The sequence below is a fragment of the Urocitellus parryii genome, chromosome 15 (genome assembly GCF_045843805.1).
Source record: "Urocitellus parryii isolate mUroPar1 chromosome 15, mUroPar1.hap1, whole genome shotgun sequence".
In the NCBI taxonomy this organism is placed as follows: domain Eukaryota; kingdom Metazoa; phylum Chordata; class Mammalia; order Rodentia; family Sciuridae; genus Urocitellus; species Urocitellus parryii.
Genome location: NC_135545.1, coordinates 57,981,316 through 57,995,984, shown reverse-complemented (window position 1 = coordinate 57,995,984; position 14,669 = coordinate 57,981,316). Strand labels below are relative to the sequence as shown.

General features: G+C 55.5%; 1 protein-coding gene across 2 annotated transcripts; it reads left to right on the top strand.

Moving 5' to 3' along the window:
• Window positions 1-859: 859 nt before the first annotated feature.
• On the top strand, window positions 860-14,579 carry Dbndd1 (dysbindin domain containing 1). Of its 2 annotated transcripts, XM_026382016.2 has the most exons (4): window positions 860-890; window positions 9,077-9,223; window positions 9,601-9,741; window positions 11,200-14,579. In XM_026382016.2, the coding sequence occupies exons 1-4, from the start codon at window positions 860-862 to the stop codon at window positions 11,355-11,357; spliced, it is 477 nt and encodes a 158-aa protein (XP_026237801.2). In that variant the 3' UTR covers window positions 11,358-14,579. The 2 variants fall into 2 exon arrangements, with proteins under 2 accessions (XP_026237801.2, XP_077648893.1); XM_077792767.1 differs by lacking the exon at window positions 9,601-9,741.
• The last annotated feature ends 90 nt before the right edge of the window (window positions 14,580-14,669 follow it).

Sequence of the window (14,669 nt, the reverse complement as noted above, 5' to 3'; positions counted from 1 at the left end):
AATTTGTTTTTGTTTTGTGAACTGCAGAGCAAGGGTTCCCGCTGAGTCCTTCTCACTTCTAGCCCTGGTTGTGCAGCCTTGGGCACATTACTACCTACCACTCGGTGCTCAGTTTCTTCATCTGAAAACTCAGAGTACCACCTTCTTGGGATCACTAGGAGAAGTAATGAGATACTGTGCAAAAACAGGTCGGTACATTATGAGCGCTCAAGGGTCTGCCCACATCCAGGGTCTGTGGACAGGCCTGGTACAGAACCAGCATTTGGAGATGAGACTGGACTGAGCCAGGCCCTGCCTTCTCCCCAGCCCGGCTCTCACCCCTACCCACCCTCAGTGTAGATTCATTGCTTTAACCACGATCTGCAATTCCCGCTCGAGGGTAATGCTGCTTTGACCCCTTCTTGGATCCCCACCGCCCCAGCACCACCGGATGCCTCATAAATACCTGGGGGTGAACAAATGCACCGAAGCCACCGGGGCTGCCGGCTGCCGAGTGAGTGCACAGGAGCCCCGGCACCCGGCAGAGGATGGGAAACGGGAGCCTAGTCCGGTTGGGGTCTGAAAGGGGTGAAGTCTGCGGGGGAGGGGGGCTGCAGGACCCTGGGCCGACAGGGGGCGCGCGCGGAAAAGGGCGGGGCCGCACCTGTCCTGCCCGGCTGGGGAAGATGGGGAGGGGACCCGGGACCCGGAGCAGCTGCGCGCCCCGCCCCGCGGGCTCCTCCCCGCCGCCGCGGCCCCCCGGCTGCTGCCCCGATGCGCTGTGCCTGGATCCCGGGCCGAGTCGCCGCTGCAGCTGTTGGGGCGCCCGGGCCGGGTGACGCCGCCTCCGCCTGCGCCCCTCCCAGACCCCGCTAGCCGCATGGAGCCCCCGGAGGGCGCTGGTCCTGGAGGTAAGTGCGGACCCAGCCCCGGAGCTCCGGCGGCTCCTGGCCCGCAGCAAGCCGCAGCCCCTCCCCCGGCTCACCCATCCGCTGCCCGTTGCCGAAGACCCGCGGTCAGCTCCGGGCTCCCGCCGCGCCGGGCCGCAAGCTGGGGGCCCTCCGGTCCGGGCTCCTCCCGGAAACCGTCCCTGCGCCGGGCTAGGGGCGCACGGATGGCGTCCCCGCCCCCTGGTCCTCTGCACTCGCGACTCGGGAAGCCCGGCCCGGCGCCCCCTCCTCGGGAGGTGGCCTGGAGTTTCGTAGTGAGCCCCCTCCCAGCCGAGCCGGGATCCAGGGGCAGAGATGGGGCGGGTGGGGGCCGGAGTTTGGGGTCGGGGTCGGCGAGGCAGGGGCGCGCCGGTGAGGGCTTGTCTTCGGTCGGCTTTGTTCGCCGCAACCGCTTTTACGGGGGGGGGGGCGGGGGTGAGGGACTGGAGGCTACGAGGGGCGCGGGAGCAAGGTGGGGTCTCAGTGAGGCCGTGGGGGTTGCGCCGGGGCTCCCGAGCTGCAGGGCTGGCGGGTCCGCGCGGCCTAATGGCCACACATCTGGGAGGGCAGGCTGCCTGGGACGCCCTCTCCTCGCAGCTCCTGTCAGTTCTTGGGGACCCTTCCCTTGAGGATTGAGATCCTGAGGCAGGTCTTCCTCCCTTGACTCAAGCCCTGGACAGGGTGGTGGCTGCAGATCTGAGGGCACTCTCAGAACCCTTCCCTTTCACATCTCTTCCAGACCGGTTTTCAGAGATCTCTAGGCTGCCTGCCCAGGCCTATAACACATCCTGGATGTCCTGGATATCCCATCCCAGGGAGCCAGCCAGTGTCTGGGGGAGAGGCCAGCTGCCAGTCTGCCCCCGCCCCTCCAGCCCCCCCACCCCAGCCCTCCCACCCCGCAGCCACATACTGCGCCTTCCTCTGGCACTCGGAGGGCTGCCCCTAGGAGCTGTCCAGAAGCGATGGATCCATCCACCTGCCACTGTGTCTGGCAATGGGGGTGGGGGTCCTGTCTGAGTCTCTTGTCACTCTCTCTAAGCAGGAGACACACCCTGAAGCTAGTGGGTTTGGGTTTTCTGTTTTGTTATGGGGGGTGGATCAGAGTTCTCTTGCTATTGACATCCCAGGACCTTGGGTCTTCCCTGTAGCAGCCTCCTAGCCACCAAAAGTGGGGAGGACCGGAATTCAGTGGCTTGGGGGACTCAGAGCTAATTCTGAACTGTGACATGTGGCAAGCTGCTAGTGCACCCTGAGCCTCCATTTCCATGTCAGTGGATGCAGCCCCTTTACCCTATAGGGCTGTGGGAGGCCAGGGTGAGGTAAGAGGTGAGGCACCTGGGAGAAGAGGTGAGCTTGTTTTCTCTCCTCCTCTGAGGAAAGAAAGAACTTCTCAGTAGTTTAAAGGCAGAGAGCAGGCTGATTTCCTAAATGCATCACTTACCGACTGGGTTCTCAGATCCTAACTCAGTCTGTGCACAGACACTTCTTCCAGGTGCTTGTTCTGTGCAGGCACTGTGCCTACAGTTAGGGACCTGGCCAGGGAACAGATGGGGCTCATGTCATTGATACCTTTAGCCCTGTTCCCTTGTCTACACCTGGGCTAGTGAGCTCTGCTTCGTGAGACCTCGTGAAGCCTCATGTTGGTGATTATGATGCCCATATCTGAGTTCTCACTGTTGAAACGTTATTTGGGGGCATATGGAGCATCCACAAAGTAGCGAGCCCAATTAACTAAAGCTCCATGCCGCCTTTCAGCCCACAGACCACAACCGGGCTTATCCAGACCAGTTCCAGCCTATCTTCAGTAGTATTTGGGAACAAATAGAGGCCTATTATTTCATCCATACCCATTTAAGAAATTACCTCTAAAATGTAAGATAAAGCATCATCAAAATATTTTGTACCTGCCAGGTACGGTGGAACATACCTGTAATCCCAGTGACTTGGGAAGTAGAGGCAGGAGGATCACAAGTTCAACTCAGCAAGACCCTGTCTCGAGATAAAAAATGAAAAGGGCTGAGGATGTAGCTCAGTGATAAGGCAACCCTGGTTTGGTCTCCAGTAACAAAATATCCTTTGCACCTAAGAGAGTTAATAACAATGTCTTAATATCAAAGTGTGCAGACCACAGAAGCGAGACCTGGGTACAGGAATGCCAAGTGGGCATTCCTTGAGGGGCACAGCTAGCATCTTTGGACAGCAGGGCTCTATCCCATCCCACTTCAGTCTGTCTGAGGATCAGCAGGGACAAAGAGAGGGGCCATGGCCCTACCCTTAGAAGCCTATGAATCTAGTCGGGGCAGCTCAGCCTCCTTAAAATACTTGAGGGAGACCAGATTCAGGCATGAAGGTGCTGGGGAAACAGGGCAGAAGTGGCTCCTACTGCTGACCATCTCTTCCTCTCTGCAGCCATTTTTCTTTTTGCATTTATTCATTCACTTCATTAATTCACTTGTTCATTCATTCAGTGGTATGTAGAGTGGCAAGGCCCTGGGAGTACAGCAGGGGACGTGAGATTTGGGCCAAGTTTTCCAGGCACAAATGGGCTGGAAAATAGGTCAGCAGCAAAGCACAGGTGTCAGCAGTCAGCCCTGGGAGAAAACTGGTGGGCAGGACTGTGGCTCCCCAACTCAAGTCCCCACCCATAGGTCCAGGCAGCAGCAATCTCTGTAGGGGGTGAGGGGCTCCCTGCCCACACTGACCTGGGTCTGCTGGGTCAACGACATTGCTGTGACCCCATACCTGGGGTCCTTCCTGGAGCACTGGAAACACCCACATGGCCAGACACCATGGGTGACACATACTTGTAATCCCAGCTACCTGGGAGGCTGAGGCAGGAGGATTACAAGTTTGAAGACAGCCTTAGCAATTTAGTAATACCCTGTCTTAATATTAAAAGGGCTGGGAGTACAGGTCAGTGTGGGAGTGCCTGTCCAGCACACAAAGGACCTGGGTTTAATCCTCAGCACTGCAAAAACAACAATAGCAACAAGAAAACACCCACTTGCCCTGGCCAGGGTGATTCCAGGGCCTTCCAGCCCATCAAGTCATGGCTTAGCCAGGCTTCCAGGATCCCACCCAGTGCCTGCCTGACATGTGACTCTGCTTACTTCCCCGGAAATAGCCAAGGGCCTTGCCCCGAAGGGGTTCTGATCCTTCTTGCCGACCTGAGTGGTCTTGGGATCATTCATTCACATTTGTTGTGGGCCTGCTGTGCTCTGGGTCCAAGCATAGGTCTTGGGAAATCACATGAACTATATGAGAGCTGCTTCCCTCACACCTCTCACCCAATCCAAGCCTCCCCTGGGGCTGTGCATGCTGCCTGCCATCATATGCACATAGCACACTGGTGTGTATCACTTCTCACCCTGGGTTTGCCCATCAACTCCAGCCAAGATCAACCCTTGTTTGTTACTTCTGAGGATTGTTTTTTAATTGAGATATAATTCTAATATCATAATTTTTTTCTTTTCTTTCTTTTTTTTTTTTTTTTTTTTTTGGTACTGGGGATTCAACTTAGGGGCATTCAACCACTGAGCCACATTCCCAGCCCTATTTTATATTTTATTTTGAGACGGGGTCTCACTGAGTTGCTTAGTGCCTGGCTTTTGCTGAGGCTGGCTTTGAACTCACAATTCTTCTGTTTCAGCCTCTCAAGCTGCAGGAATTACAGGCGTGCACCCCCACAGCCACATCCTATGCCTTCCTCTGGCACTCGGAGGGCTTCCCAGGATCTGTAATGAGGCATGATGGTGTTCACAAACCCTCCCCAGTGCAAGTCCACAAGTGATGGATCCATCCACCTGCCCAGCTTAAATTTTACCCTTTTGAGGCATGCAATTCAGTGTTTTTGTTACATCCATAAAACTGTGCAGTCATCACCACTAATATTAAAATATTTTCATCACCTCCCCCAAACAACTATGTTCATTCCCCACTCCCGTCCCACAGCCCTGGCAATCACCAATCGACTTTCCATGGATTTTCCTATTCTGAACATTTGATACAATGGAACCATGCAATGAGTGACCTTTTGTGACTGTTCTTACACTCCCTGTAATGTTGAAGTCCACCTATGTGTGGTATGTATCGTTGCTTTATATTGTTGGTTAATGTTCCACTTATGGATAGTCCACATGATCAACATTTAGTTTACCATTCTCTGTTAGTAGACGTTGGGTTTCCACTTCAGGGACCATGCTGCTGTGAACATTCACGTCCAAATCTTTGTGTGGATGAAGATTCACATTTCTCTTGGGTAGTGCCTAGGAGTGAAAATGCTGGGTTTGTGGTAACTCTGGGCTTGATCTGAGAATCTGGAAGACTATTTCCGCAGCAGCCACACCACTTTATATGCCAAGGTCAGTCTTGCCCCTTCCTGGGGCTCAGGCTTCATCTGTCCCTTGCATTTTGACTTCAGTTTTCTGTTTTCATTGTGTTCTTACAACCAAAAGATTTGTGCTCTTGATGGCAAAAGTTGCATCTTCTACATTTTTCTCCCCCAATTTTTGCACAGATCATGGGACCAGGATTTACAGAATAAAGACCAGATCATGACCAAAGGATCAGAACTAGACAGATGGCAACTTCAAAAGTTCAGGGGGTTGTGGTATAGCTCAGTGATAGAGCCTTTGCCTAGCTGTGTGAAGCCCTGGATTCATCTCCTGCACCACACACACACAAAAAAAAAAAAAAAGAAAGAAAGAAAGAAAGAAACGGATACTGCCTGCCCCATATCCAGCTAACTCGAAGATACCATCAACAGTTAAAATTCAAAAAGATCTTTTTTTTTTTAAATATTTATTTATTTATTTATTTATTTATTTATTTATTTATTTATTTATTTATTTTAGTTCTCGGCGGACACAACATCTTTGTTGGTATGTGGTGCTGAGGATCGAACCCGGGCCGCACGCATGCCAGGCGAGCGCACCACCGCTTGAGCCACATCCCCAGCCCTCAAAAAGATCTTAAGAGTCATTTTAACAGGCTGTGCCTGGGGAGCTGGGTTTCTCCAGGGCTGACCAAGACCCCGTGAGATCCCAGGATCTGTAATGAGGCATGATGGTGTTCACAGACCCTCCCCAGTGCAAGACTTGGGGATGGAGCTTGGCCCTTGGCTGAGTCCTACTCAGGGTACCCCATCTCTGCACAAGTGGAGGGGAACTGGCACATGGAGCCGGTGGGAACAGTGCCAGCAGACTTCTTCCCTTTTGCCTGGACTGTGTCCTCACTGGACCACCCTAAACATGCAGGCAGACGCTGTCCCTCTCAGCCTAGTACCCTTTACTAACTGTCCACATGACCTTCACACAGCCACCACCTCCCCCTACTCTTGCCCACCCTCACCCTGCTCTCCTGGTCCCACTGCAGTGCCCCTGGCCATGCTTCAGTGACATGCCCTTCAGGACTTCTGCAGTCCAGCGCCAGGGCCTGTGCCCAGGTACAGCATGGCTTCCTTCAGACCCTTCCTTTGTCTCTGTAGACAGCCCTCCAGGCCTTTCCCTGGAATGAAAGAAAGGCCCCTTTGCTCCTGCATACAGCCTGCTCCTCATGTTCACGCCTCATCTCCAGAACAGCATGGCGTGTAAGCAGTCTTTGTTGGACGGACAGATGTGTGCTGGCGTGCCTTCGTGTTAGGTGAGGGCCCCGCCAAGCAAGAGGGCAGCTGCGAGTGGAGACCCCCCTTCTCTCCTCTTTCAGAATTCTACTTCCCACTGAGTTGGAAGGGTTCTTCCTGCTCTGCTGGCTCTGAACAGGGATCCCCTGCTCTCAGCCTTGCACCATTACCCCAGAATCAGAGCTGGCCCTCACACTGTGCTGACGATAGACGCCACCCTAGGCCTGTTTCCTTATCCCCCCCGCCTCCAATAGGTGGCTGCGAGGAGGCAGGCAGTTGGCAACACGGAAGGAGACTGCCTGACACCAGCACTAGAACCCCCTGAGCCACTGCCCAGGTGGGGGCTATCTCCCAGAGGTGGCTTTCTACAGAGCTGCTTTTCCTTGATTTCAGGGAAGCTGTTAGCGAGGAGGGGGCCATGGGGAGAAACGGGGGCAGAGGTGGAGCTGAGGGCCACCTACAATAGCATAAGGATAGCCCTGGGCCACATGCCTGGCCCTGAAGCCTGGGGAGGTAAGAGTATCCTGTGGCTTCCTTAGCTAGGGGCTCTCTAGAGCAGGGACTCCGGCAAGTCATCCATGCCCTCCACGCCTCAGTCTCCCTACCTGTACCTCTTAGCTCTTGGTCACATCTCTCCAGACAGATGGCAGCTCCTTCCTGAGCTTCTAGCCACAGTGGAGTCTTGCCTGCCACACAGGGGGTGCAGCTCTGAGCTCTATGAAGTGTTGAGGAATTGTGACCAGTACAGGCCCGTGGTACAGAAATCATACACTTGTACCCTAAGGAAGGGGACCTTGACGTCTCCTGTGATGTGTCCTCTCCCTAGGTTTCAACCCTGTGGACAGTGATTTGGGCCATGGTCCCCCTACTCACTGGTGAGGGAAGTGCCAGCTCCCCTAATCAGATTAAGATCTAAATCACATCTGTGTGCGCTCTGGAAAGTGGAACAGAGGCTGGGTTGGGGGCCAGGACGCCAGCAGATGTAACTTTACCCTCCAAGGACACTCGATGCCAATACAAGTAGAAACAGGATACCTTGTGCCCTTCCAGACTGACCAGTCCCCAGGCCTGGGACAGGCCATGCAGTGATGCAACCTAAGGGCACCAGGGACAGCAGGCTGGTTTTCCACTAAATGGAGGTCCTAGGCCACCTGGCAAGGAGACAGCAGTCAGGCCAGGGGGCTGCATCCCAGGCAGAACTTGACCGGCTGCCCATCATCCTGCCATCAGCTACGACCAGACCCCCCATCTCCCACACTCTGCCCAGCTCTCTTTACCACTGGCAATGGCCCAGAGAAAGGTGGGGACCCCCACCGGCCTGCACAGGTGCTCCTCACTTTGCACCTGTCTCTCCATGTTCCTATCTTCCTTGGCTCAGCTGGAGGTGGGTCATCAGGTGCAGGTGTCTCACCTAGCAGTATCCACACTGCCACCCGTGTCACTAGGGAAGACAGGCCACCCCTCACAGGCAGCTGTCAGTGCTGGGAGCCCCCAGTGAGGCCCCCTCAGGGCAGCCTCCTGGGAGCAGCTGCTCCCCAACTGGTTCCATGTGCACAGCCAAGGCTGCAGGAGTGCCTCCGCTTCCAGGCCCAGTGCAGGCCACTCCTACCCAAGCGCACATCAAGCACCTGCTTGGGTGGGTGTCAGAGGTCAGAGAAGCCCCTCATGAAGGGGCTAGGGCTCCAGGGGACAGGGGACATATTGGGAAGAAAACAAGGAGGATACTCTGCCTCTTCTCTGGGGGACATGGGGCTGTGGGGCCAGGCCTAACTGGTGAGCAGGCGCCTTTGGCTGCGTGGGAATGAGGAGGGAAGGCACTGGGATGTGGCCAAAGAAGAGGAGCTAGGGGCAGGCAGGGGGTTCTGGTACATTCTGAAAGAGGAATAGAGGGGATGTGTGGATAGAGAAATGAATCCCGAGTGACCAGAAGGGGCAGCTGGTGGCTGCATGGGACCACAGGGCAGTCTCCATCCAAGCAGGTTCTTGGGGGTTCCTGTTCCCATCTGACAGGGATTAAAAAAAAAAAAAGTACATTTAAAAAAAAAATCGCACAGAAATAACTTGGAAGAACATTTACCCAATTGTACAGTGAGGCTGTTGGCCAAGGAATGCTAGGACGACAGACCGCACTTCCTGTTTTACTTTGTAACCCTCTTTTCATTTTGAAACCAGATATAACCTGGGTTTTTAATAGAAAAAGTCTACAGAGAAGAGACAGTAAAGAGCTGGCTTTGGGATCCCTGAGGGCTGAGCTGACAGGATAAGGTGAATTCCCACTGCAGGAGCAGCTTGGTGCTGGGGCCCTGGGGTTGTGCAGACATCTGCTTTGAAATGTCCCCTACTTATCCCCAGGAGGTGGCCTGGGTCTCAGGGGAAGGAGCACCCTCCCTACCCTTTTGTTTGAAGCCTCCCCTGGATACCTGTGGCCACTGCCCAAGCCTCAGTGTAAGATTCAACATCCCAGGTCCTCATGCCCCTCTTCCCAGGCCCAATCCCAGGGGCCTGGGAGACTCTCCAAGTCTTGATGGTAAAATTCTCTTGGTTGCAGAGACCATTAAGGAGGTAGAGGTGCCACCGGCTGCTCTGGGTGTCCCAGCTCATGGAACAGAGAGCAGTTGCCATACTCCTGTGGCTGAGGAGGAGGTGGGCATCCCGATACCAGCACCAGGGCTCTTGCAGGTCACAGAGAGGAGGCGTAAGTATCACTGACCAGCCCCGTATCCTCTCTGGGGACCCCTAGCTCCACAGGGAACAAAGCAGCCTGGCTCTCAAGGGCAAGGACACGGTGTGAGGCGGTCTGGCCATGCTGAGCCCTTACAGAGTTCTCATGACTTTGGCTCTTCGGCCTGTCATGCTATTTATAAAATGGAAGACCCCAGAGAGCTCTCCACTCCTGACCGCAGAGCAGACCACCCGGGCCTGTTCTGCCCCGGCTCGTCCTGGGCTGGCACTGCAGAAAGCTCTGGTTCACTCGTGGGCCTGTGGGAAGAGGCGGTGCGCTTTCCTAGGCCCCCTGGGCTCTCGAGAGCCTTGTTGGAGGGACTGTGAGGTGACCATCTTCTTGTACCCCAGAGCCCCTGAGCAGCGTCTCCTCTCTGGAGGTCCATTTTGACCTTCTGGATCTCACCGAGCTGACAGACATGTCAGACCAGGAGCTGGCCGAGGTCTTTGCCGACTCTGATGAGGAGAACCTGACCAGTGAATCTCCAGCAGGTGAGGCATGCAGGGTGGGGGAGGGTGACTCGGTGGGGGACTTCTCCCCAATCCTGCCAGGTGCAGTGGCCACCTGTGTACTCCTAGCAGTCTGGGAGGCTGAGGCAGGAAGATCCCCAGCTTAAGGCTAGCCTGGGCAACCTAGCAAGACCCTATGTCCAAGAGCTGGGGGTGTGGGTCACTGGTAGTGCACTTGCCTAGCAGGGGCAGGCCCTGCATTCAGGAAAACTTGTGGCCAACACATGGTCTTACACCAGCTTCCCAGCATGAAGGAATTTCCCTCCTGTCAGAAGTGCTCTGCTCAGCTTTACCTTTCCAATGAACAACCAGAAGCCAAAGCCACAGTCACTTAAAAAGTATTTATTAATGTAAATTTTAATGTTAGACTGAACACAAGGTGGGGTGGGGTAAATCTGACAGCCTGGGCTCCTCTTGGCTCACTGACTGGGTTCCCCCCCCACTGGTTCCCAAGGAAGTGCTGACACTGGCTGGAGACCCCAGGCCCTTCCCTCTGCCCACCTCACGAGCAACTCTCCTGGGCATGCCATCCTCCTGTCTCTACCCCAAGCCCTGTCATCGGAGTTCGGGATCCACCCTAGGGGGACACAAGTGTCCATCAGTCTGTCCCCAACAGTGAAGGTCACTGACGTGACCTGCACCCAGTGCTCCCAGACAGGCCCAGACCCTGCACCTGTTCCACCCCCAGGCCCAGGCTGGAACCTACACACTGCACCCATGGCTCAGGCTAAACCTGTACGCGAACACACATGCCCTGGGGGCCTCACTAAGGACAAGCCCTGCTGAGGATCTTGTCAGTGACCAGCCGCCCACATGTTCCCTGGAGGGGCAGACTGTGTCTCCCTGGGGAGTCCAGGCTCCTCAGCATGACAGTGGCACCAGGGAGGGGGGCAGGGTGCAATAGATGGGTGACCGTGGCTCTGTCCTTGTGAACAGCTTGTCCCAGCTTACTTCCCAGACAAGCTACCTGCCTGATCCCAGCCAATTCCCACTAGGCTCAATGTGTCCCAGGCAGTGGCCCTTCCAACCCATAAGCCCACAGGTGTGTGCGGGGTGAAGGTCGGCCTGTGGCTGCTGTGGCTAGCCCACCTGAACCTCTAGCCCCAGACAGCCCACAGGGCCCCAGGCTGCACTGGGACACTGGGAGCTTTGGGGAGGACCCGCCAGGTTCACTAGGAGGGGGCCAGAGTTAGGTTCACATAATAGGGGGTCAGACATGGCAGACTGCAGTGACTCTGAGGACACCAGAGGGGTCAACTATCCACATCTCTGTATTCTGAGCACATCCCCACCCCAACCCACCCAGTGGCAGACCCAGTGTTAGAGACTTCCATGTGCTAGGCACAGGGGGTCCAGGGCAGCAGCTGCAGCCAGTGACTCTGGGCTGGCACAGATGCCAGCCACATGTGCCCACCAGAGCACCTGGTCTGCTTCCATCAGGTCTACACCCGCTGCCTAGGGCTGGCTGTCTGCGTTCCCCCTCTTGGACAAAGACAAGGGCTGAGCAGAACCGTGAGAAGCAGCCCCTCAGCGACCCAGAGCGACAGGCTGCCATTGTGGACACATTTCTCACCGTGGAAGGACCCAAGGAGGATTAGGCCAGTTCCATCTGCCCCAGAGACACCACAGGGCTGAGGCTCGACCACCACCAGGATGGCAAAGCAAGACACTTCAGACCCAGGACACGCTCCGCCCCTCCACCCTCCCCACAAGGCTCCTGACAGCAGGTCAGGGTAGGGCTGCCAGGGCAGGCCTCAGGTCACCCCAGCACAAGCACAGCCCAGTGGCCTTACATCCAGCTGGTTTCTGGACCCTGGAATAGGGACCATACCACCTGGAGTCACTGCTTGAGGATGAAGCAAAGAATGAACAATGGTGGCCTAAACCTTCTGGAAACTTCTGTCTCTAGGAGCAATGCTCTGAGTCTGTCAAAAGATCCCCCAGTATGCTTGGGTGAGGGGGATCCAAGCCTGTGAGAGCCACTCCAAAACCACCTGGGGTCTCCAATCTCAGCATCGCTTCATGCCACCATGCTTGGAAGCCACAGTGGGTTTGGCAGTGGCTCCTGGGTCACTACACCGCCCCCAGCCAAGAATGGGGGGAGGCTCAGTCCAGAAAACCTCCACCTTAATTTCAACCTTGCCCCTTCCCCTCTGTCCAAGGAAGGCCTGTTGGTACCAGGTCCCCCCGGCCCAGGCACCCCTCTACAACTTGTGCCTGCTTCTCTTGGTCCCCGGGTATGACAGCCTGGGGCTGAGGGCCTGGCCCACCTCCTCTTTAGCTTAGGACACCAAATATCGCCAGACTGCCTCAGAACCTCAGCACCACCTCTCAGACTGCTCGAGGGGGAGCGGCTCGCCCTCTCCCACCCCACATCTATTACAAGGGCACCTAGCTTTGTCTGTTTTCCACATCCCACTGCCCAGCCCCAACACAGCCTATCAAACACACTCTGTGACCCTGGGACTGACCGGATCCTGGGAATATTCCAAGGAGGGGCAGGGGAAGTAGGGCCAACAGGCCTACTCTCTCTGCTGTGGGGATGTCCTAGGCACCCAACCCAGCTGCTCCCAAAATTCCTTTTTATGTGCAAAGAGACCCAGAATAGTCTTCTGGTCTGAATGTGAATCAAAGACTGGTTTTGAAAAAAACTGTCAGCTTGCTTTGTGCCCCCCAGCCAACCTGCCCTGCTCTGCTCCACACTGAAGTGTTTCTGGGGAAGGAAGACAGGCCCTTGATCTTCATTTTCACAGGTCTCTACTAGAGGGATGCACGGGGCTTCTGCCATGTGCTGGGGACATCCAGGAGGCTCCCACCTCTGATCCCTCACCCCACCTCCATGTAGTATTGGCCTCTGAAGGAAAGTCCAGTTCCTGCCTGACCAGGTCTCTGATTTCCAGTGGAAAAGAACTGAGCAGCTCTCTCTTTCACCTTATCAAGGCAGCTGTGTGCCCCAGGGCTCCCTCCCCACTTCCCACCCTTTCTGCTGCAGCCACTGGGGGGCACACTGAGTGAGATCAAAGTCCAGCCACCCTCAGAAGGCCTGAGCCAGGCTCTTCCTTCCAAATGCCACAGGCACACCAGGCTGCTGTGGGTGAGGGCGCTGGCCGCTCTCCAGCTGCACTGTGCGCCAGGCTGCTTGCTGGGTTGCATTTGAAGGACAGTGCCCTGATTCCTATGCCCTAAGACAGCAAAAGGAATTCTTTGGAATAAATGTCCTGCCCACACAAGCCCACAAAGGTGGTCTACTCCCTGGCGATCAACCTTCCCAGCAGGGCCATGTCCTGAGAGAGCCACAGTAAGGCCACTGGCAGGCCAGGGATGAGGCCCAGCCAGGTCTGACCTGCTTTCTGCCTGGCCCATACATTTGCATTCTTCCTCAGCACAAAGTTGCCCTATGAGGCTCCAGAAGGGAAGCTTGGACCCCCCCTAGCAGAAAGCCAGGCCTTCTATGTTTGGACTCAGAAATAGACTCGTGCTTTCTGGGAAGGGGGTGACTCCTGACACTCTCTGACACATCCCATAATAAATTCCCTTCCCTCAGGCAGCTGAGGACATGGACCTGGATGCAGACCCTGGTCAAGCACAGGCCCTACTAGCCTTACCTGCTCCCAGTTCTAACCGGGAAAAGGGCTGCTGGCTCCTGACTCCTATAGGCTCACTCATCTGCTGGCAACTCTTTAGCATGAGACTTCTGTGGCAGAAAGAGCAGCACCCACAGGACTGTAGGATGACCTCACTGAGTTGGGGTGGACAAGAAGACTGTATTCTATCCTACTGCCAAGGCACCACCCTGTACACAGACTGTGCTAATTACTGAACACCTTGAGCAGGACCAAATAGGTAAAGAGGGTAGAGGGAGACACCGAGGAGCTGGCCCGACTGTGTTCTACCAGGAGCAGCTCAGGTGTGGTTAGAAAGAGGTGCCGAGGCCTGAGGACCTGAATGCACAAGGCAGACTAGGACCCTGGAGGCCCTACCACAGGGGCCTGGAGTTGAGGGAGCACCCTTGGCCTCCATCAGAGGGAACCCAAGAAGTCCCCAGATGCCTCAACTCAACTTGGTGAAGACCATGATCTAGGTGGAGCCTGAGATTTAAAAATTCAACAACGTACATTTTACAATCTGTGGAAGTTGAAAGTGCCAGTCCCTAGAAAGCCAGAGTTTGGCCAGGGTCTGGAGTGTGGGGCAGCAGCAGAACCTCCTCTCAGAGGGGCACCCAGGACGCTGGCCAGCAGCCAAGCTGAGCCAGATGCGCCTGCCAGCTGGAATGGCTCACACCCACACCCGTGACACAGGAGGAAGCCCACTTTCACTAAGGCCCACTCAGCCACACTGAGCCCCAGCAGTAGGGGTCCTCAAACCCCAGGACCAAGGAAAGGGGGACACTTTCAATTCAGGGCATCATGAGGTCTGGAGCTCACGACCTGGAACCAGTCTTCTTTTTATTGAAAAAGATAGAGGAGGATTAATAGAGGCGGCATCTGCAGAGGCTTCAAGGCCCTACAAACCCTCCCTCAGGGCTGAGGGGAGGCCATGGGGGATCAGCCCAGATCCTCCCCTAAACCTCCACACAAGGGATTCTGGGGAAAGCAGAATCTCTATTCATCTTGGTCAGTAAGGCATGCCCACCCTGGGCCAGGCTCCGGTGAGAACCCAAGTCTCCCTTAAGCTTAAAGGATGCTGCTGCCACAGGGCCCAGGCCCCAGATGGCGCCCTGTGACCCCTGCCTTCAACTCAGGGATGCAAGTGTGGTGATGTTTCCTTTTTGGTTACCAAACAACCACTCTCCCCCATACAATGGCCACTGTGGACCCAGGTGTCCCTGGTAACTAACTGGCTTACCACTTCCTTTTCTTTACTCTGCCTCACCAAACCTTGGGGTATCTGTGCTGGGCCAGACTCTTCCT

What these genes read in the sequence shown, in the direction of transcription:
- Dbndd1 (XM_026382016.2), top strand. Translation starts at nt 860, where the DNA reads ATGGAGCCCCCGGAGGGCGCTGGTCCTGGAG. An exon ending in GGAGGGCGCTGGTCCTGGAG is followed by an intron (nt 891 to 9,076) that starts GTAAGTGCGGAC and finishes TCTTGGTTGCAG; the next exon opens with AGACCATTAAGGAGGTAGAG. An exon ending in GACCAGTGAATCTCCAGCAG is followed by an intron (nt 9,742 to 11,199) that starts GTGAGGCATGCA and finishes TGCTTCCATCAG; the next exon opens with GTCTACACCCGCTGCCTAGG.